Source organism: Dama dama, chromosome X (assembly GCF_033118175.1).
Source record: "Dama dama isolate Ldn47 chromosome X, ASM3311817v1, whole genome shotgun sequence".
Taxonomy (NCBI): domain Eukaryota; kingdom Metazoa; phylum Chordata; class Mammalia; order Artiodactyla; family Cervidae; genus Dama; species Dama dama.
In genome coordinates, this window is record NC_083714.1 from 161808048 (window position 1) to 161832315 (window position 24268).

The 24268-nt window shown below is 45.6% G+C and overlaps 1 protein-coding gene across 1 annotated transcript in view; it reads left to right on the forward strand.

The window, feature by feature from the left end:
- NLGN4X (neuroligin 4 X-linked) overlaps positions 1-24268 on the forward strand; it is a 363690-nt gene that overhangs the window by 69380 nt on the left and 270042 nt on the right. Inside the window, exon 4 of the mRNA XM_061136462.1 lies at positions 10665-11491. Coding sequence (XP_060992445.1) covers positions 11020-11491 — 472 coding nt within the window. The 5' untranslated portion in view covers positions 10665-11019. The remainder of the gene's footprint in view (positions 1-10664; positions 11492-24268) is intronic.

Genomic DNA, 24268 nt, shown 5'->3' on the forward strand with positions numbered 1-24268 from the left:
GTGTGTGGCATCTTGGAAAGGGGAGACATGGGAGATGGTTTTGAATTTATCTAACATGAAAAGTGAAAGTGAAGTCGCTCAGTTGTCTCTGACTCTTTGTGACCCCATGGACTGTAGCCCACCAGGCTCATCCGTCCAGGGCATTCTCCAGGCGAGAATACTGGAGTGGGTTGCCATTCTCTCTTCTCCAGGGGATCTTCCCCAGGGATCTTCCGCAGGTCTCCTGCATTGCAGGCAGACGCTTTACCATCTGAGCCACCAGGCGAAGTCCTGAATTTATCTAAGTATTTAGAAAAAAACATGGTCCTAGTTACTGGAGTGTGGAACAAAACTTATGAAGGCAGTTTGAAGAGCACAGAAATGGGAATTTTTTCAGAGACAAGATGTCTTGAAGGCCTGACACTTTGACCATGATCTCTGACTGAGTCTGATGAGAGAGCTCCATACAAACCCTGGAGATGTCTGCAAGTAACTTGGCTTGTATTTGGAAATCGTGTTTGGTAATATGTAATCATTTGCTTTTTTAAAAATTAAACACGTTTATTAAATTTTCTGTTAAATGTTGAACACTTTTGTTTGTCCTAGGGCTACAGTGATTAATAAGATGGATAGATATTTTAAATTATTTTATTTTGAGGATAATTTTTTACAATATTGTGGTGATTTTGCCATACATCCACATGAATCAGCCACGGATGTACATGTGTTCCCCATCCTAAACCGTCTTCCCACCTCCCTCCCCATCCCATCCCTCAGGGTCATCCCACTGCACCAGCTCTGAGTACCCTGTTTCATGTGTTGAACTTGGGCTGGCGATCTGTTTCACATATGATAATATACATGTTTCAAGGCTTTTCTCTCAAATCATCCCACTATCCCCTTCTCCACAGAGTCCAAAAGTCTGTTCTGTACATCTGTGTCTCTCTTGCTGTCTCACATATAGGGTCATCATTACCATCTTTTTAAATTCCATATATATGCGTTAATATACTGTATTGGTATTTTTCTTTCTGACTTACTTCACTCTGCATAATAGGCTCCAGTTTCATCCACCTCATTAGAACTGACTCAAATGTGTTCCTTTTTGTTTTTTTCACAGCTGAGTAAATACTCCATTGTGTATATGTATCACAACTTCCTTCAGAATGGATAGAGTTCTTTGAAACATTTTTTTGTTGGAATGTAGTTGACTTAAAATGTTGTGTTAGTTTGAAGTGTACTGCAAAGTGATTCTGTTATGCATATACATACATACATATGCACAAGAATCTGTTTCAGAATCTTTTCCCATGTATGTCCTTACAAAATATTGAATATAATTTCCTTTGCTATACCATAGGTCCTTGTAGTTTAGTTAATATGTAGTAGCGTGCGTGTGTTAATGCCAAACTCACAGTTTATCTCCCCCACCCCTTACTGTTTCCCTTTTGGTAAACATATGTTTGCTTTCTGTGTCTGTGGGTCTGTTTCTCTTCTGTGTGTAAATTCACTCTTATCTTTTTTTTTTTTTTTAGATCCACATATAAGTGATATGATAATTGTCTTTTTGTCTGCCTTACTTCACTTAATATGACATCCTCCTTTTTTATGGCTGAGTAGTATTCCACTGTGTGAATATCATGTCTTTATCCATTCATCTGTTGATAGATGTTTAGATTGCTTCCATGACTTCTGTTGTGAATATTGCCACAGTGAACATAAGGGTCATGTGTCTGATTGATGTTTTATTCCAGATACATGGCTCAGGCTATCCAGTCTTGAGTGCACCACTTATGATCCATTAGCCCCTTTTTTCTGGATTTATTCTGTGTTCTGTCTCTCGTTGCAAAGTCCACTTGCTACGGCTGTGCCCCAGATGTGTTCCTGACCCATTAAACTTGAGCAGAAGAACAGAAATGGTGATGGAGGTGGTCTTTAGGAGCCCCTCACTGGGCACCAGTCCACCTGGAAGGCAGTTCCTATGGCACCTTTGCTCTTTGATTGTTTACATGTGAGCCTCATGGTTCAAAAGTGCGGATTTTGATGGGCTCTGCTTTTTAGAAGTTCAACCACATGGCTGGGTGTACAGAGAACTGTCAGATTTGACAAAAGACAGAGTAGTATTCTTGTCCATCTGGGAGATAAAAATCAAAGCCAGAATTTTTTTTTTTAAAGGAAACACAAAAATATACTAATTGGCTGAATGCTGGCATGGAGTGAGTCTTGAATAAGGATTGGGTGTGTGTGGTGTGTGTGTGTTAGCCAGTGAGTGTGTGTGTGTATCGTAAGCCAGGGAGAGGTGTGGAGGTTTTAGACATTCGTAACTGGTGCCCTGGGCTATCTCACAACAGAGATATGTGTTCTAAGGTAAAAGATGAACCACATACCGCTTGAAAAAGTACAAGTGTGAAAGTGTTAGAAAGACCAAGTCGAGTCTGACTCTTTGTGACCCTGTGGACTATAGCCCGCCAGGCTCCTCTGTCCATGGGGATTCTCCAGGCAAGAATGCTGGAGTGGGTTGCTATTCCCCTCTGTAAGAGTTCTTTCCGACCCAGAGATCGAATCCACTTGGGTACCATAAAACGCTGGAGTGTCCTCCCCGGAATCAAAAGACAAAATAATCGATCTTGGGAGGTATACAGACTCTGCAGTTTGGGGAACGGCTGTTGCAGACTTTCTAGTCCACAGTGAGGTAGGCCTGTTGCACAAGCGCCTTCATTTGGACATGGACCAGGATCTGTAGGTCTTCTTTTCCTGGTGCTTCAGGGTCCGAGATGAAAGTGCATCTTCCCAATGCCTCTTGCTGTTGGCAGCCTCCTGAGAGCAGATAGCAAATCCTAGATGTTCCTGGGAGCTGAGAGTAATACCAGAGGAGGGCTGTTTCTCACCTCATTAATTCTCTCATTTTTTTTTCCTTTTTTTTTTTCCTGGGAGATGCATCTCAAAGTTCTAACATGTAATGTATTTCATGACCACACAGTTGTGAGGCTGTGAACAACCTGGAGACATGATTTTACTCCTTGAAAGGCCAAAACACCAAGGTAAATTTGACCAGGCTTCGAAGCCCTGAATTAGGGCTTTCCTCAGAGCTTAGTCGGTAAAGAATCTGCCCGCAAATGCAGGAGACCCGACTTCGATCCTTGGGTCGGGAAGATCCCCTGGAGGAGGACATGGCACCCCACTCCAGTATTCTGGCCTGGAGAATCCCATGGACAGAGGAGCCTGGCGGGCTACAGTCCATGGGGTTGCAAAGACTCAGACATGACCGAGTGACTAAACCACCACCACCACCCCTAAATTAAATATATGTTTCAAAATTAAACCAGCCTCAGTCTGAGTGATGTTCATTTTGGGAGGAAGTCCACTGCAGTTTTATTTTGCATTGTTTCTAGACTGACAGATCTGAGTTGGGTGGAGCCTTGTCTTAAAGACAACCTCAGGCAGAGTGACGGTCCTTACAGAAATCTTTTGCAGATACCCAGTCAGGGGTCTCCCTGGTGATCCAACGGTTGAGATTTCCACCTGTCAGTACAGGACACACAGGTTTGATCCGGGAAGATCCCACGTGCTGTGGAGCAGCTAAGCCCAGGGTGCACAACTCCTGAGCCCAAGCTCTGAAAGCCCACAAGTTGCAACCACTGGGCCCATACATCTAAGAGCCCCTGCTCCCCAGTGAGAGAGTCATCTCCACTCGCCAAAACCAGAGAAAGTCCGTGCTTCCCCCAAAGACCCAGCACAGCCAAAAATGGATAAATATATAAACAAATCAAATTATGTACTTTATGTCATGTATGGATGTGAGAGTTGGACCATAAAGCAAGCTGAGCACCGAAGAATTGACGCTTTTGAACTGTGGTGCTGGAGAAGACTCTTGAGAGTCCCTTGGACTGCAAGGAGATCCAGCCAGTCCATCCTAAAGGAGATCAGTCCTGGGTGTTCATTGGAAGGGCTGATGCTGAAGCTGAAACTCCAATACTTTGGCCACCTCATGCAAAGAGTTGACTCATTGGAAAAGACCCTGATGCTGGGAAAGATTGAAGGCGGGAAGAGAAGGGGACGACAGAGGATGAGATGGTTGGGTGGCGTCTGCAAGCTCTGGGAGTTGGTGATGGACAGGGAGGCCTGGCGTGCTGCGGTCCATGGGGTTGCAAGGAGTCGGACACGACTGAGTGAACCGAACTGAAAAAAAATTATATAAAAAGAAAGCACAGTGCCCGTAAAAAACACCCAATCGAGTCATAAAACAAGTTGAAATGCCACTCAGAGATATTACTCTTTGTGCAACTTTTGTGGAAAAGATAGGCTGTTAAGACCCTCCAAACTCCCCAGTTTTATGTAGGCAGTAAAGTTAGGTTTTTAACTTTGTTCATGAAAATATTTTATCCAGGAATTTCTTTTTTGTAGCATCTTGTTTTTATTTTGGAAACACTTGAAAGCTATGTAAATACATCTTATAGAGAAAAAATATATAAATATGTGTACTATTAATAGTTTTCTGAGTATACACATATATTATGTGTACGTGGAACGTTCCATTCCCTGTGAAGTTATTTTCAGTGTGAAATTTACATGGGAAGTCTTTTTTTCTTGTCTTCAAATGTATTTGAAGGGCTTCCCTGCTGGCTCAGACAGTAAAGCATCTGTCTGCAATGCAGGAGACCTGGGTTCAATCCCTGGGTCGGGAAGATCCCCTGGAGAAGGAAATGGCAACCCATTCTAGTACTCTTGCCTGGAAAATCCCGTGGAAGGAGGAGCCTGGTAGGCTACAGTCCACGGGGTCGCAAAGAGTCGGACATGACTGAGCTACTTCACTTCACTCAAATGTTTTGGGTGGTTAAATTTCTTCCGTGGAGAAGGAAATGGCAACCTGCTCCAGTGTTCTTGCCTGGGAAAGCCCATGGATAGAGGAGCCTGGTGGGCTACAGTGGGGTGGCAAAGAGTCAGTCATGACTGATCGTGTACATACACACACACATTTATTGTGATTTTTAAGTGATGAGGAGGATGACCGTTTCAAAGGTTTATTTTAAAAATCTTTGTTGTCTGTAATGTTAAAGCATTTAAGGCTGCCAAGTATTTGAATGTGGCCACACATATATATACACACACAAACATATATCTGGTGCCACTGATAATTCTCACATGTACCTAGAGACGCTTAGTCCTTTAGATGGCTGCCAAAAATCATAAATTTGATGATGTATACCAGCAGTTCTTACTTTGAGATGATTTTGCCCCCTGGGGGTCTATCAACAGTGTCTGGAGACAATCTTGATTTTGAAACCTAAATTGCTAAATCTACTTGGTGTAGAACAGCAAGACTGAGACAAAAGTGAGACTCTTGAGACTTCCTTGGATGGCAGGGAGCTCAAACCAGTCCATGGTAAATGAGATCAACCCTGAATATTCCCTGGAAGGACTGATGCTGAAGCTGAAGCTCCAATCCTCCGGCCACCTGATGCGAAGAGCTGAACATTACCAGTGCCGCCAGATAAATGTTTGTGTGCATATGTACATGCGTCACCTTCAAATATTTGGCAACTTGAAGAACGGTGGGGTCCAAAGTGTCACCAGTGCGGATTCTGAGAGATAGTGCTGGAGGTTGATGGTACTCCCATTTCGTGCAAATTGCCAGATTCTAGAACGTGAGGACATAAGGTAGCTGGGAACCTATGGTTATTGTGACTGCCTACCCTGGACATCATGACTGTCCGGGTAATGCCCCACCCCACGCCGACGCCGGGCTCCTCCTCCAATGTCCTGCTGGTTCTTGCTCTCTCTGTGACCCCTCAGCTCCTTGTGGGGAGGTTGGCTTGAGCATAGGACTGAAGCATGAAGGCTCCGTGTGACCCCACTGGCTCAGTCTTAAACAACGTGTCTCTCAGAGGTGTTCTCATATGTGGAGCTAGAGGAATGATGGAGTGGACCAGCCTTCATCGAGGCGCACACTTTGCCAGTCCTGGGACCGATTCCCTACCTGGGTGCTTTTCGTTGTTATTCAGTCTCTAGGTTGTGTCCGACTCTTTGCAACCCCATGGACTGCAGCACGCCAGGCATCCCTGTCCTTCACCATGTCCCAGAGCTTGCTCAGACTCAAACTCCATCAAGTCGGTGATGCCATCCAACCATCTCATCCTCTGTCACCCCCTTCTCTTCCTGCCCTCAGTCTTTCCCACCATCAGGGTCTTTTCTAGTAAGTCACCTCTTCGCATCAGGTGGCGAAAGTATTGGAGCTTCAGCCTCATCATCAGCCCTTCCAGTGCATATTCAGGGCTGATTTCCTTTAGTTTGATCTCCTTGCAGCCCAAGGGACTCTCAAGAGTCTTCTCCAGCAAGACAGTTCGAAAGCATCAGCTGAACCCTTCTTGTATGGAATGCTGCCTTCCAGGGACGGTGTGGTGCCTTGTGTAAGCTAACTCAGTTACCCCCCTCCCCCCAAAGAGTTAGAGGCAAGGAAGTGAAACGAGGCTCAAATAATTTAAAGTCCTTGCTCTGTCTCTATATGTGCTTCATGCCAAGAGGGGGCTGACTTCAGTGCATCTTATCTCTATGTTCCGGAGCCTTTTGAGCAGCTGTGTGTACAAACTCCCCACATGTCAAGTCAGAAAGACATAAAGAAAATACTGCATATTAACACGCATATGTGAAATGCCGAAAAATGGTACAGATGATATTACTTGCAAGGAAGAAATCGGGACACAGTCATAGAGAACAGATGTATGCATACCAAGAGGGAAAGAAAGGGTAGGACGAATTGGGAGGTTGGGATTGATGTACATACACTATTGATATTATCTATAAAATAGATGACTAATGAGAACCAGGCTTCCCTGGTGGCTCAGACACTAAAGAATCCACCTCTAAATCAAGAGATCCAGGTTCAGTCCCTGGGTTGGGAAGTTCCCCCGGAGAAGGGATAGGCTACCCACTCCAATATTGTTGGGCTTTCTTGGTAGCACAGATGGAAAAGAATCTGCCTGCAATGTAGGAGACCTGGGTTCAATCTCTGGGTTGGGAAGATCCCCTGGAGACGGGAGTGGCTACGCTCTCCAGCATCCTTGCCTGGAGAATCCCATGCACAGAGGAGCCTGGTGGGCTACAGTCCACGGGGTCACAGAGAGTTGGACACAACTGAGCGACCAGCACTTTCACTTTTTGATGAGAATCTACTGTCCAGCACAAGGATATCTAGTCGGTGTTCTGTGTTGATCTAAACGGGAAGGAAATGCAGATAAGAGGGGATCCATCTGCATGTACAGCTGATTCACTTTGCTAAAGAGTAGAAAGTAGTTGAACCTTCTAAAGCAATCAAACCAAAGGGTCACGGCTCACTCATTGACCCTTGCTCAATGTTCAAGGAGTTGAACATTCTAAAGCAACTATATACCAGCATCTCCTGATATTGAGGGGACATTTTCTAAACCCCGACCCTTTGGCTCACTCCAGTCCCCTGAAGAAGGCATGACAAGCCATCCACACATAAAGCTCAGAGAGGTTGAGTCACATCTCCCCCGCTATACAGAGGTAGCATCTGGCCACCCAAGTCTATCAGAGTCGGATATGACTGACACCTCCTGTGACCGTGAGGCAGGGTTGAGAAGGACCTGCCGAGGCTGGTTCTAAACCAGAAAGGATTTTCAGGATCAGAGTGTCCAAGCAACTCAACACCTCTGCCCTATTCTTTTCTGTCCCTGAATTATTCAGCTGTTGGATCACCGCGTGGCAGGAATCCAAGTGTGGTCTCCAGTGCAAACATAGACGCAGACACAGCAATCAGCCGTTGGGTGCGATGAGGAGTTTTCCCTGTTGATGCTACCCCCCGGCATCTCGTGTGTTTTCATCCGGCTCTGATTAGCTCGGCCCGGGATGTCACGGATGGCGGAGCTTCCCCCAGGGATATTCTAGCTCCCCGATAGACAGATCTGGCTCAGCTATGTTTCATTAAAAAGTAAATTATCTGTTTGACATATTTTGCTCAGCCCCGTTCCCTGAAATGAGATGCATAATTACATTCTGGTCCAGAAAGACTCTTGAGTAACCCACCGCGTCCTTAGAAACACATTCATCTATTCTGGGTTGCAGAGTGCTATGTTTTTAAAGGCAGGGTCTGATGGAGAGTTGGAGAAGGGAATGGCCACCCACTCCAGTATTCTTGCCTGGAGAATCCCATGGATAGAGGAGCCTCGTGAGCTACAGTCCATGGGGGTCACAAGGAGTCTTGGACACAACTGAGCGACTGAGCAGCTGATGGAGAAAAGACTGGTGGTTGCCAACGGTAGGGAGGTGAGGGAAGGATGGAGTTGGAAGTTAGGGTTAGCAGATGTGAGCTTTTATATATAGAATGGAGAGACAGCAGAATCCTCCCGTATAGCACAGGGACCTGTATTCAGTATTCTGTGATAAACCATCATGAAAAGGATTATCAAAGTATGTAAAGTTATAATTGAATCACTTTGCTGTAAGGCCGAAATTAACACAACAGTATAATAAGCTATATTATTTAGTCACTTAAGTCGTGTCCGGCTCTTGCGACCCCATGGACTGTAGCCCACCAGGCTCATCTGTCCGAGGGATTCTCCAGGCAGGAATACTGGAGTGGGTTGCCATTCCCTCCTCCGGGGGTTCTTCCCAATGCCGCAATCGAACCCAAGTCTCCTGCAGATTCTTTACCACTGAGCCCCCTGGGAAGCCCGTAATCAACTACACACTTCAGTAGAAAATGTTGATTTTAAAAAGTAGCATCCTTGTATCATCGCTTGAAATATTTTCTGTCTCTAATACATTATTTGTAATACTCAGGTATGTCGTTCTTAGGAATATCACACATCCCTTATCTATTGAGAGTCATGGGATCCACAGTGAGACACATTGAGATGGTCAGTTTTTGTTTTTTTTTTTTTTTTGAGGGGAGGTGGAGGGGAAGCAGGTGGCTTGCAGGATGTTTAGTTCCACAATCAGAGATTGAACCCGGGTCCTTGGCAGTGAGGGCGTGGAGACCTGATCACTGGACCGCCAGGGAATTCATTCCCAAGGATGTCACTCTTTCAAAGTGGGCTCCTCCCAAACTCCACAGGGAGAGAGCTTAGATGTGTCATCAGCTTCTTCCATAGGCTGCAGGCTTTCCTCTCGAAGGCAGGCGGTATTTGACGTGAAAAATCAGGATCGCTGCACCAACGCTCTTGATGATGAATGATGACTTGATACCATAGGCTGCATGACTTGATGATGGTACTGGAGATGTACCACGTTGTTCTGTCTCTTTCAAGGAAGCTAAGGTTCAGGGCAATGATATCTGGAGCCTAGGTGCTTGCTATTGAGCTGCTCAAGACCGATAATTTATTCATTGTCTGCATGCATGCATCCGACTCTTTGAGACCCTATGGACGGTAGACCTCCAGGCTCCTCTGTCCATGGGATTCACCAGACCAGAATAGTGGAGTGGGTTGCCATTTCCTCTTCTAGAGGATCTTCCCGGCCCAAGGATCAAACCTGTGTCTCTTACGTCTTCGGTTTTAGCAGACTCTTTCAATTTGGTGCTCCCTTTGTGTTGGGCCTCTTAAGTGGTGCTCGTGGTGAAGAACTGGTCTGCCAATGCAGGAGACTTCAGAGATGTGGGTTCCACCCCTGGGTGTGGAAGATCCCCCTGGAGAAGGAAAATGGCAACCCACTCCAGTATTCTTGCCTGGAAAATTCCATGGACAGAGGAGCCTGGTAGGCTATAGTCCATGGGGTCGCAAAGAGTCGGACACGACGGAAGCCCCTTGGCATGCCTTTGTATTGGCTGATAAACACCCACACGGCCTGAAGCCTATCTGGTCTGGATGCACACCTACGTTTTACACATCTTAGTAGACTTTCAGAGTTCCACTCATAATATCTTAGGGCATAGTGATGCTTTTTTTAAAAAAATATTTATTTTTTTTATTGAGGTATAGTTGATTTCCAGTGTTGTGTGAGTTTCAGGTGTACGGTGAAGTGATTCAGCTAGATATGTGTGTAAGTGTGTATATGGGTTTCTGATTCTTTTCCCATATAGCTTGTTATCAAATATTGGGCATAGCTCCCTGAGGTGTACGGTAGGTTCTTGTTTATCTATTTTATATGTAAAGTGACCGTTTTCTTAAACATCCGAGAGACAGTGTTTTGGTTTTGCCTGTCCATTGACGGGCTCATATCAAAAACAGTGAAATTGTAGTTGTTGTTTAGTTGGTACGCTTAGGAACTTGTGTGACCCTGTGGACCGTAGCCCGCCAGGCTCCTCTGTGTATGGAATTCTCCAGGCCAGAATACTGGAGTGGGTTGCCATGCCCTCCTCCAGGGAATCCTCCCAACCCAGGGATGGAACCCGCATCTCTTGCAGTGGCAGGCGGGTTCTTTACGACTGAGCCACCCAGGAAAGCCGAAGAATCAAATTAGACGTCCATACAGTTGTCTGCATCGCTGTCGATACATGTTGTGCTGACATGCTGGTTCATGTAAGGAAGTCTCGAGGGTTCCTGGAATATTTTGTTCTTGGTGGTGGAGTTCACCGTGGAACTTAAGTCAGGACACCGTCTGGCTGGAGTCTACCGCCTGGAGAGGCGCTGCGCTAGATTGATTGGTGAGAAAGGATTCTCTGGAGTGATGTGTAGGGTTTCCTGGAAGCCTCCGTTCATCATCTGTGTCTGCTTTTTCCTTCTCTTTAGGCCGCCCGCTCTGCGTCGGCGTTCTGATAAAGGATCGCTGTTGCTGGGAGGTGCTGGACGGCCCCGGCCTCTTTGGAGCCCTATAGCGGCGGGAATCCGGTCCGAAGATTAAGGCAGCGCAGCGGTCTTGCAATGGGCGGCCAGGACGACCGGCGGGCTGGCTGTTGACCGTGGGCTCTGTCTATGCCTCATCGGGAGTGCGTCCGCAGGAAGCCCTTCGCCTCTCCCAGCTCTCAGTCCTTGGAAGCCCCTCTCCCTCCCCCATTTCCCGTCCTCATCTTCTCAGAGTATCCTCCCCTGGACGTCCCCACCCACCCTCACCCCACGTCCCCAACCCTGGATGCGCGGGTGAGCCATGTCGAGACCCCAGGGACTGTTATGGCTCCCGCTGGCCTTCACCCCCGTCTGCGTCATGGTCAACTCCAACGTCCTGCTGTGGATCACCGCCCTGGCCGTCAAGTTCACGCTCATCGACAGCCAGGCCCAGTACCCCGTGGTCAGTACCAACTACGGCAAGATCCGGGGCTTGAGAACGCCGCTGCCCAATGAGATCCTGGGCCCCGTGGAGCAGTACCTGGGCGTCCCTTACGCCTCGCCCCCCACCGGGGAAAGGCGCTTCCAGCCCCCCGAGCCCCCGTCCTCGTGGACCGGGGTCCGCAACGCCACGCAGTTCGCCGCCGTCTGCCCCCAGCACCTGGACGAGAGGTCGCTCCTGCACGACATGCTGCCCGTGTGGTTCACGGCCAACCTGGACACCCTGATGACGTACGTGCAGGACCAGAATGAAGACTGCCTCTACCTGAACATCTACGTGCCCACGGAGGACGGTGAGTACCGGTCTTGGGCCGGCACACCTGCTGGGTTAGCCTCCCCCTCCCCGTGTGCGGATAGCCTTTTATCACGTCCTGTGCACCCTCGGTTCTATGATCCAGTTGTTATATTTCATATTCACAGTGCAGTTATCACAAGTGAAGTTATGCAGCATGTATTTAAACGCAGCTGGGCAGTCCTGTATTGAATCGCTTAGTTCTTTCCTACATTGCCTTTGTGGTATATCTGTCATCCCTATTTGTAGATGAGAACCCATGCGAGCGTATAGTCTTGTAGGTTACTCTGGGATCACCTGTAAAAGTAGACTCTAAAGAAACTAATAGAATTAACGTGATCAGCCTTCAGTGAGCCACTGAAAATCGTATCGCGGATAGTGCCTTTGGCTTTAACGTCTTAAGATGCTAGCACTTTTCCTTTTGAGTCTGAAGGGGAACCACCACGTGTTTTAAATACACAAGCAAGGAATAGTTTGTACAATGATTGGACTTGATTGTTTAGAAGCCACGTCGTCGCCGTTGACTTGGTCGTCATTTCCTGCCAGTAGTCGCTACCGGCAAACGGCAGATGTGTGTCTTCAGAACAGTCTAGCTATGTCAGAAAAATAGTGTTCTTGCTGGGACCCAATGCCCCCTTTCCTTTTGGATAACTCAGCAGTGAAAGTCTTGGTAACAGTAATGTTCCATCTAAATCCAGTGCTTGTAAAACTTGTATCTCCTTCTTTGTGTAGACTTGAAAAGGCCAACCAGACTGAAGTTGGGCTAGATCCACGAGAAAAATTATGTTCTTGCTAGAACAAAATGACCCTGTTCTTTTGTTTGGATAACACAGCAGAGAAAGTCTGTGAAAGCCATCACGTTCCATATATTATTATAACTTAATCCCATGGTAGTAGAACTTGGCTATCTCCTTGTTCGTGAAGACTTTGAATTAAACTGTTTGATAAAGACCAACCAGACCAAAGTCTGGCTACAGTGTAAGCCTGTAAGCCCAAGTTTTGGTTTCTTATTTACATGTGCTATTTTCGTACAAGGGGAAGGAAAAGGGTAGATTGCAATCTTCCTGAAATTTAGAATTTAGAGGCGTCATAGTAGCCATCCTTGTCTACTCTGAAAACCAAAGTGCATCCATTTCCTTGGTAATTTTCATGCACACCTTTGTCTTCCTTCCCGCCGCCCCCTCCCCACCCCCTTTAATCCTTGAGAGATACTTCTCCATGAGACTCTGAGAGTCTGGCCACAAGCAATGACATTACTCAGGAATATCCAGAATTGCATAACATCTGCCATGTGGTTCTTTCTTAGGGCGGACGCAGGGAGATGATGTGAGACTCTTCAGGAGAAACCAGGCCACAGGCGTCTGTTAGGGAGATGACAGAGGATGTCCAGGGAAAGATACAGAAGGGTTGGTCTTCATCATATCAGCAGAGGTTGGCATGGAGACAGCCTCCTTGTTGCTATGGAGACAGACGAACCAATCACCTTGCATAGTCTAGGGCTGAATGGGGTTCAAGGGGTTAAACGGACTCTGGACGCCTTACTTCTGTGCCCTGCCCTGAGCTGTCCTCGCATGTGGCAGCTCCTAGTACTTCCGTGGTGCAGCGACAAGGATGGATAATCCCACCCCAAGCGAATTAAGGGTTCGCCTTTCAAAGCCACCTACGTCCTGGACTTTCTCATCATGAGCTGTCCACACAAAGGAATTAAAACAAAGATGGAAGGGGAGGCAGGGTAGAGGGAACAAACGCAGGTAAAAGATTAAAATCGCTTTCACAATAAATTTGACATGCTGGTGTTTATGAACAGTTAACTTGAGACGCTGCCCTGCCAAATAAGAAACGCACTTCAAAGAGGATGTTTCCTTTTGAAGAAGTGAAAGTGTTAGTCCTTCAGACATGTCCCGCCCTTTGCGACCCCGTGGAATGTAGCCCGCCAGGCTCCTCTGTCCGTGGGATTCTCTAGGCAAGAACACTGGAGTGGGTTGCCACGGCCTTCTTCAAGGGACCTTCCCAACCCAGGGATCTAACTCGGGTCTCCCGCGTTGCAAGCAGGTTCTTTACAGTCTGAGCCTTGAGAGGTAGAGCGCAATTAGACCATCCAGGAAGAAAAGTCAATAGCGTCCCTGACGGCAGGCTCATGAGTGTGCAATTGCGTGGATGGGAACCATAAGCAAATTGGCCATTTCTTTGTGGTTCAGTATTCAATAGGAATTAGGGGAAGAAAAACACGTGAAGAATGCTGCCTAACAGAGAAGCAATCTAAATTTAAGAATAAAGGCGGTGCTACTTGTTGACTCCTGGGTTTTTTTATAGCACTTTTGCACGCCATATCTCACACCATCTTGACGGGGCAATCAGAAACCTAATACGGGCTGAATAGCTAAAATTGATCTCCCTATAGTATATAAATAATGGATTTTCGCTGGTGAGTGAAGCCACACGCCCGTGTGTTTCCAGAAACAGAAAATCACAGCCTATTGGGTCAGCAGTTCTGTGCGTTTAAAAAAAGATAACTGCTGTCCATTTGACAATGAACGTGGAGGCTTAGATGTTTAATCGCTGGTTATTCCTAAATGAAGAAACCGTACTTCTGTAATGACACATGAAAATTATGGCTTCATGCTGGTCCCTGCAAAGCGCTTCCTTTAGGGCATGTCGAAATTCGTAACCGTGTCTTTGATTAAATGAATGTATGGTGATACCAGCTATTTGGAATTCAAAATTCCACTTGGGCACTCGGGTTTTATTTTTTTTTCCATTTATTTTTATTAGTTGGAGGCTAATTACTTTACAATATTGTAGTGGTTTTTGTCATACATTGACATGAATCAGCCGTCGATCCATGTGACTTCAATACCAATCATGTGCCAGCTAAGCTTTACACGTTGGTGTGGCAACAGAGACAGCCATTCTTAATTTCCAGAGACACACATTTATTGTAAGCAGAATAGTGGCTTCCCCAGAGAAGGGCGGGCTTCCCACACGGCCCCGTGGTAAAGAACCCACCTGCACCGCAGGAGACGTGGGTTTGATCCTTGGGTGAGGAAGATCCCCTGGCGGAGGAAACGGCAACACACTCCAGTATGTGTGCCTGGGAAATTCCATAGACAGCGGAGCCTGGCCAGCTACAGCCCATGGGGTTGCAAAGAGTCGGACCTGACTGAGGCTACTTAGCAGGCATGCACGGCCGCACGCGGAGGGAAGGGCAAGTCCTAAACCCAGGAGACATTGACTATTATCACCTTAGAGTGCTAAGCGGAGGAGGTTGCATCTAAAATTAATACCTGCTTATCTGTTGACTTTAAGATGCAGAGAATATACTCTGGTTTATCTGGGTGGGTCCAGATGTGATCGCAGAGAGTGTTAATTGTGAATGAGGGGGAGAGAAAAGGTGATCAGGGCCAGAGGGAAGCAACAGGAAAAAGGTGCGGTGGCCATTGCTGCCTTTGAGGAAAAGGCGGAGCCGAAGTCGAGGGATTTGGTGGCTTCTCAAATCTGGAAAAGACAAGAGGCTTGTCCTTGAGCCTCCCCTTGAGCCTCCAGAAAGCCCTGACCACCCCTCAATTTTAGCCTGGGGGAACTCTGAGCTTCAGAACTCTAAGAGCCTCAATAGCTGCCCCTTGAAGCTGCAACATCGGTGGCAATTTGTTACGGCAGCAACAGAAATCTCCCACAGGATTTGGGCAGCTTTTATCACAGTTTGAAATTTATCGTAAACTGTTTGCCTGATTGAAAACAGAGCCCACATACCACTAAACAGTTAATGTGAACTTTCTCTGTTACTACTCATTCTGAGCTGGTAATTCCTTTGTTTACCTTTGTAACGCCAGAATAGCTTGCTTTTTATTCAGCAGTCATTTTAATGCTGGGTAGTTGAAAATTTGCTGCTTTCTGTTATACGTATCAAGGAGTCAACGTTAGTTGTGATGACTGGGTGGAGATTTTGAAGATGTGAGGTTTAAACTCTAGAAAGTAGACACCCAACTTTTGGTTGGCGGTGTTAAAAGAGGTTTATGGCAAACCTTACTAGTATTCAAAAGCGATGCTGATTTTACACAGGAGCATAGTGAAAATGTTAGTCACTCAGTCGTGTCTGACTCTTTGTAGCCCCATGGACTGTAGCCCTCCAGGCTCCTCTGTGCATGGGATTCTTCAGGCAAGAATTCTGGGGTGGGTTGCCATTTCCTGCAGGGGATCTTCCGAGCCCAGGGATCAAATGAAGGGACCATAATGAAGGCGCTTAAAAAAATCTCCAGATGCCCAGAGTGGGTGTAAGTGAATGGCATCAAGGAAAACACCCAAATGGTTCTCTTCCCTCATCTGACATTTAGAAGCAGCTGTACCTCTGAATGGCTTCTTCTTGTGTTAGCATAATCTTTTCTGCTCCTTGTTCTTTTTGTCAAGACCTCAAGATCTGATCTCTTCTGGGTGAGGTGGTTGCCCTGGTTGTTCCCATGCCTTGACTCTTGTATGCAGTCCTGCTGTGAGCAGAGAGGTGCGGATAACTTTTCTGAATCCTTCCGAGTGTCAGCTTGGTTCCGTCCTTCCGCTGAGCTTGCAGCATGGATTGGCTAAGAACACGCCGGCCAGCGTGCAAATGCCAGCCTGTGCCTTTGCCCGTTGAGTGATTATGAGCTGTTTTATGAGCTAGTTTATAAGATTATGAGCTCTTCAGCTAGTGCGTGCCTCAGTTTCCTTGGCTATGAAATAGAGACAACCTGGAAGATTTCTTTGTACACATATCCAACCCCTAATCCGATGTTTGTGAAGCGTAGTTAATACAATAACAGAGAACCTGAAGATGTTACTCAATCAGTCGTGTCCGACTCTTTGTGACCCCATGGACTGTAGCCCACCAGACTCCTCTGTCCGTGGGATTCTCCAGGCAAGAATACTGCAGTGGGTTGCCATTTCCTGCTCTAGGGGGTCTTCCCGACCCAGTGATCAAACCCGGGTCTCCTGCATTACAGGCAGAATCTTGATCGTCTGAGCTACCAGGGAATCCTGGAGAACCAGAACTTTTCAGCTGATTCGTACATATATATTTGTCTACTATAATCAGTACATCATCAGTGTAGACTTAATGTAACAAAAGTATTTATACATCATAATGGAAAGGTTAGCTTAGGAAATGGGACTTAAAGTCTATCACTTCTGACAGTTCCTAATATGGCTTTAACAATAGGGAGGGACTTTCTTATCTATTCTAAATACAGTGGTTTCCATCAGCTAACTCCAAAGTCCTATTCCATCCCTCCCCCTTTCTCTTTAGTAGATGAGTTCCTCTGTGTCCTATGTTAGAGTCCACATATAAGGGATATCACATGCCATTTGTCTTTTTCTGAATCACTTCACTTCGTATCATCATCTCTCAGTCCATCCACGTCGCTGCAAATGACAGTATATCAAGAATGGCATTTATTTTTTTTTAAACAAAGAGCAGAGTATTACCTTCTGCTTTATTCCTAAGCCCTGTCTTTTTCAGCCTGAGTTGCCAACTGGATTTTTGGCATCCCATTTGACTTACAGAAATTAATCATCAAAGAAGCATTAAAATTCATTTCTTGGAACAGGCTCTCAGAACATCCAAAGACAATAGCACAATTTTTTTTTTTTTTTTAATGTCAGATAAAGGAAAAATTAGGTGCCTTTCTCTTCTCATCAAGTCACAAATAGTTCAGGTGTATGCAGAGGGCAAGAAAATCTAGGTGAAAAACTTAAGGCTGTGTAAGTTAACACGGTGAGACCAGTGTTTTAGCCAGTCCACATCGGCACGAAGCTCCGTGAGAGTCACTAATTGCTTCCCATTTTCATGTCAGGGGGATGTTTGACGTTGTGTAGACATGGCTTGTAAGTGGAGATAATTAGGAAAGATTATTAGATAAATATCTCCCTGACAAGGACTAATTGAAAAGAATTTAGTGTTTTGTGAACACGGTTAAACAAGAGTGGATTTCTGGCAACGTGTGTTTCTCTCCCAGCTTAAGAAATTCTCCGATAGAAGAATGATCCTGTGGAGGGTTTAGAAATTATCCATGTTTCGAATAATCCTGTTTGCCTAGCATGCCTTACAAGTTAGAAAACCTGTTCTCAAAAAAAAAAAAAAAAAGAAAAAAGAAAACCTGTTCTCTAAGGAAGAGAATTTTCCATTGCATTTGTCATCTTCCAGAATATGAGTTTTAACTCAGTTGGCAGTTTGTAAGTTTTTTCCACTACTAGAACAAGTCCCAGTGACATCGTTGTTGTTAAGTCGCTCAGTCATGTGTGACTCTTTGTGACTCCATGGACTGCAGCACTCCAGGCTTCCCTGTCCTTCACCATCTCCCAGAGTTTGCTCCAATTCATATCCATTGTGTCGGTGATGCTATCTACCCATCTCATCCAAGTCACTTAGGATGTATTAAAAACCATGCTTCCTATGTATGCATATTTATAAGCAACATTAAAAAAGAAACTGTTAGGTGCAAGTGAGTCTGCTAGAAAATGTGTGCGTGTCCGAAAATTAGCTCATTATTTGTTTAGTATCCCACCACCCACAAGGGCGTCCGTTGTGGCTCAGCTGGTAAAGAATCTGCCTGCAATGTGGGAGACCTGGGTTTGATCCCTGGGTTGGAAAGATGCCTGAAGAAGGGATAAGCTACCCACTCCAGTATTTTTGAGCTTCCCTTGTGGCTCAGCTGGTATAAAGAACCCGCCTGCAATGCAGGAGACCCTGTTTCAATTCCTGGGTAGGGAAGATCTGCTGCAGAAGGGATAGGCTACCCACTCCAGTATTCTTGGGCTTTCCTGGTGGCTCAGCTGGTGAAGAGAGACCTGGGTTTTATCCTTGGGTTGGGAGGATCCCCTGGAGAAGGGAAAGGCTACCCACTCCAGTATTCTGGCCTGGAGAATTTCACGGACTGTATAGTCCATGGGGTCACAAAGAGGCAGACAGGAACTAGCAACTTTCACTTTCTTTCATCCCACCCCCGAGACATGTAATAGCTTAATTTGCTGCCAGAGACACTGCTGGTTTGGACTCTGTTGTTTATTTTGCCTATTGTCTTGGTGAAGCCATCAACCTCCTTAGTGTTTAGTGACCTCACTTACAAATAATAATAATATTGTGTGTATGTGGGTGTCCTTGCTCAATTGTGTCAGACTTTTCGCGACCCCATGAACTGTAGCCCACCAGGTTCCTCCGCCCATGGAATTCTCCAGGCAAGAATACTGGAGTGGGTAGCCTTTCCCTTCTCCAGGAGATCTTCCCAACCCATGCATCGAACCCAGGTCTCCTGCATTGCAGACGGATTCTTTAGTGTCTGAGCCACCAGGGAAACCCCATAGTATCATATCTCCTGTGAATGTCTTTTCATATTATAGTGATTTGGGTCTAAGCTACTGTATAAGAAATAATTAGAAAATAGAAAACATGGGTACGTCCTTGTAACTTCAGTTTTATGGCCGTACGGTGTGGGTCTCATTACCGTATCTGTTACGGGAAGATTAAGTATCTTCAGTGTTTTGAAGGGGGAGTAGATGCCTGTCTGTCTGATCTCTTGTTTGCTTTTCCTAAACCAGGCTGTTTGTACAATGAATTACATTCGTTAATGTTGGTGCAATGAATTCCTGTCAGGCTTTCTCCTTTATGCTTAGCCAGGCTGTTGGTGTAATGAATTACTTTCATGTTCTTTCCTTTATAGTTTCATGTTTCACTCCCTTTATGGTTAACCCAGATGATTCTGTAATGAATTAATTTCATGTTTCACTCCCTTTGTGGTTAACCAGGATGATTCTGTAATGAATTAGTTTCTTGTTTTCTCCTTTATCGTTAAACATGAATTAATTTCATGTTTTGCTCCCTTTGTGGTTAACCAGGATGATTCTGTAATGAATTAACTTCATGTTTTACTCCTTTTGTGGTTAACCAGGATGATTCTGTAATGAGTTGACTTCATGTTTTTACTCCCTTTATGGTTAACCAGGATGATTCTGTAATGAATTAGTTTCATGTTCTCCCCTTTACGGTGAAACATGACTTTGTTTCCTGTTTTACCTCCTCTGTGGCCAATGAGGCTGTTTCTGTAAGGAATTAGTTGCGTGTTTTCTCCTTATGCTGGGTGCAGGGAACACACAGACCTCAGAAAAAGCGAACAAAAGTGGATACTCCATTCTGTTTGGCTGTCAGGACCACAGAGAGTTTGTGAGGCGTGCAAAACAGCCCTGCATCAATAAATCAGACCTACAAATCACCGGGGAGCTCGCAGACAGCAAGTGTGGAAAAGAGCTGTTTGTTCACGCCCTGACCCCTTGTTAGGCTGAAACGAAGCTGAGACACAACATCGTCTCTGTCTCATTAATTCAGTTGAATATTCTATGTAGGCTTGGGAAAGTAAGTTTCTACAAGTGGAAACAGATTTTTTAAAAATGCAAAAAAAAAAAAAAATTCTTGGTAGATTTCACATGTCTGATGATTTGTGGTGGTGATGATTGAGGTTGGTGTATAGATTGTTCTGTGTTTGTGTGAGTCAGTGTCTCTGTGTGTGTATGATTTTGGAGGGAAAATCCACATAGAAAAGCCACCCACAATCCCCTCAAGGTCCCGTGCATTCCGATTCTCTGGAAAAAGCCAAATTGCCTTCCTGTCTGAGTGCCCAGGCCCTTTGAATTGTCCCTTCATCAGGACACGGTCTTGTCTGACGTGACCGCGGTCCCACATACACTGCTGACGTTTTCCCTGGGGAAGAGGGTGTGTGCCCTTCTGAAAGGCAGGAAAAGTGAGGGTATTGATTTGTCTGAAGCCAAGGAGCTTTTGCAGTCCGTTTCCACGAGTTCCAAATATGACATGTCCCCGAGCACTCCCGTCCCTTTCTTTGCCTTAAGAAGGGTGCTTTGAGCTGTGTTGTGTTCTGTTTTATGATGAGACATAATCCATTATTCCATCGAAAAGCAGATATGTTTCACCTCACATGCTGTGTCTTCACTGTGGTTCTAACTTGAGCCAGATCCCCTGTGGGTCTCTAGAGCCCAATGGTGAATCTTTGTGTGTTTTTTCTTCTCTCCTCCATTTCTTATTCTCCTTGCAGTCTTCTTGGATGGTTCATTGAGAAATACTGATGAATCACTGTTTGTCCTTAGTGTATGCAAGGCTTTGGGTGAATCCAACAAAGGCCCGTCTAGTCAAATGATTTTTGTAGGTCTGATGATTTGGGGTGGTGATGACGGAGGTCTGTGGTTTTTCCAGTGGTCATGTATGGATGTGAGAGTGTGACTGTGAAGAAAGCTGAACACCGAAGAATGGATGCTTTTGAACTGCGGTGTTGGAGAAGACTCTTGAGAGTCCCTTGGACTGCAAGGAGATCCAACCAGTCCATCCTGAAGGAAGTCAGTCCTAGGTGTTCATTGGAAGGACTGATGCTGAAGCTGAAACTCCAATACTTTGGCCACCTGAAGTGAAGAGCTGACTCATTTGAAAAGACCCTGATGCTGGGAAAGATTGAGGGCGGGAGGAGAAGGGGACAACAGAGGGTGACATGGTTGGATGGCATCACCAACTCAATGGATGTGGGTTTGGGTGGACTCCAGGAGTTGATGATGGACAGGGAGGCCTGGCGTGCTGTAGTCCATGGGGTCACAAAGACTCAGACATGACTGAGTGACTAAAACAGCAAAAAAGATGATGTAAGGAAATATAAGCCCTATGATGGGAAAATAAATGAGTCTCAACAAAACGTTTCAGAAAGGCATCAGTAGGCACAGTGAATTCAAGCAGGGAGGCCTTTAAGTTTCCACGGGGAAAAAAAAACAAGAAAGAATTAGAAAGTTATCATTTCTATTGAGGATCCATGATGGGAAATGTTACCATCAGTCTTGAGGTGACTGTCCAAACATACACTCCTTTACCGTGAGATGAAGAAGCTCTGAGTTTCCGAAAGCTAAGCTTCTTGTTTGTTGCTTCTCTGGATGGACCAAGACATAAAACAGTAGAAAATGGTGAGAGAGGGAGAGGTAAAAAACTGTGACAGAACTATAGGGAGGTGCTGTGATGGTGCAATTCAACATGCACAGTACTCACTGGGGTTTTTTTTTTGCATCACTCTGTTTTTGACATTGGAGACTTCATAAATAGAATTATATCCGAAGGAATGCTAATGCCTATTTTTCTTCTCAACAGACTGTGCAATAAAATTTATGTCAAAGAGCACAAGATTCCTTTCTTACCACATTCAAATATACTTATCTCTTGAAATTAGAAAAAAAAAATCATTAAAAGCTTTGCTGCTCCTCCCAAATCTTTTACCTAGTGAAATGCTTTCACAATGCTACATTTTAGAGTCCTGAAATCTTTTGATATCACATTATATTAGTTTCCTACATTTTGACAAATAGCTTAGGGACTTCCCTGGTGGTCCAGCGGTTAAGGCTCCACTTCGCAATGCAGGAGGTGTGGGCTTGATCCCTAGTAAGGAAATAAAGTCCCACATGCAGCGGGGTGCATCCAAAAAAATTTTTTTTTAAACGTTTAAGTTTGAAAAATAGAGTAGTAAATTGTAGAGAGGAAATTGTCTCTTCCTTAAGAAAATTAAATCGATAAAAACATAATAAAGCTCAGTTCGATATTTCCTTTTGCGTTTAAGTCAGCTAATGAGATTAGCATATTGTATAAGGATGTTTGCTTTCCTTCTTTTCCCCCTTCCAAAGAAAGGGATTTTAGTAGATTGACTGTGCTACAACCCAATGATCATATTAACCCGGGAGTGACCAGGGAAGTCGATTAGCACGTGAATTACAGAATTACGAGGTCCTCCCCTAGGCTGCTGTGGATAACCTGTCCGTTAATTATCTGACCTTAGCTGGCTGCCTTGGTACCAACTGTCAGAGCCAGTGTCAACCAGTAGGCGTGCATTTGCCCTCATTCATCATGACAGGCGTGTGGCATCCCTATTATTATTATTTTTCATTGGTGGATAGTTGCTTTACAATGTGTTACTTTCTGCTGCTCAGCAGTGTGAATCAGCCGTATGTACCTTCTCCCTCTTGAGCCCCCCACCCACCCCCGACCCATCCCTCTAGGTCTTCACGAGCGCCGAGCTGAGGTCCTTGTGCTATATCCCTCGCAGCTTCCCACTAAGCTGTCTGTTTTACACGCGGTGCTGTATGTGGATGGGCTTCCCTGGTGGCCCAGATGGTAAAGAATCTGCCTGCAGTGCGGGAGACGCGGGCTCGATCCCTGGGCCGGGAAGATGCCCTGGAGGAGGGCATGGCAACCCACTCCAGTGTTCTTGCCGGGAAAGTCCCATGGACAGAGGAGCCTGGCGGGGCTATAGTCGATGGGGTTGCCAAGAGTCAGACACGACTGAGCGACTAACATGTTCACTTTCGGTGTATATATATATATGTCACTTTTTTGTTTTTTCCTTTTTTGGCAAATGCATGTAGTTCTTGGCTCATCCATATTGAACCTGAAATGTTTTCATACTTTTTTTTATTTTTTTAAGAAAAAGTGATATAGATTCCAATACAAATTATAGAATAAGAAAGAAAATAAGATTCCCTCGGCTTCCTGTAACAAACAGATCACGTGTTCCAAGAGGAAGCATTTTGCAGCTGAGACTTCGATTTCCCCACAGGGAACCCTCTGCACGACAATTACCAGCTTCAGTCTTTCTGAGGCTGCGTGTTTCTCCAAAATACCAAACCCCAGAGGTGTTCCAGGGGAAGGAAGCAGAAAATTGTGACGGAGCGGCCAACGCACTAAGGCGCTTGCGTTTCGGGGAAAGCAGTGGGTTGCCCGGCTTTAAGTGCAGTCATCTGTAATTTGATTTCATGGAGATGGAATCGTTTCTGAGGAATTAATTAAAGTTCACAGGTAGGAAAAAAGGAGTTGAGCTGAACATCTCAGAGGGCTTTCTTTAGACTTAGGGGAAAATGCGCTTCCTCTAGCCTTGTCTTTAAACTAAGGTTGTGCAATTGTTATTATTATTATTATTATTATTGCGTGTGTGTTAGCCGCTCAGTCATGTCCAACTCTTTGTGACCCCATGGACGGTAGCCCGCCAGGTTCCTCTGTCCATGGGGTTTTCCAGAATACTGGAGTGGGCTGCCATGCCCTTCTCCAGGGGATCTTCCTGACTCAGGGATCGAACCAGGGTCTCTTATGTCTCCTGCATTGGCAAGCAGGTTTTTATTACTAATGCTACCTGAGAAGCCCATTATTATTGTTACTTTTTTTAGAAATTTATATTATTTATTTACGGCTGCACACAGGTTTTCGCTACTTGCTGTACTTGGTCTTCTTGCCACGGTTCCTCTTGTGGAGCACAGGCGAAGTACTTGGGTTGCATGGGCTTAGTTACTCTGCGGCATGTGGAATCTCTGCAGACCAGGGATCGAGCTCTGGTCTCCTGCATTGGCAGGAGGACTCCCCTCATCTCTGAGCCCCCTTGGGAGGCCCCCTTATTATTATATTACTATGGTCATGGTTTAAAGTAGGTAAGCTATGAGAAGGTGTCTGGGGGCACAGCAGATGTGGGTGGGGGGTTGGTATAGTCTGGAGGTATATAAATGCTTATTGGGATTCCCTGCTGGTGCAGTGGTAAAGATCCCGTCGGCCAATGCAGGATTCATAATAGATGTGGGTTCTAGCCGTGGGTTGGGAAGATCCCCTGGAGAATGAAACGGGAACCCGCTCCAGTATTCCGGCCTGGAGAACCCCCATGGACAGAGGATCATGGCGGGCTACAGTCCATGGGGTCACAAAGACTTGGACACAACTGAAGTGACTTAGCACACACAGAAT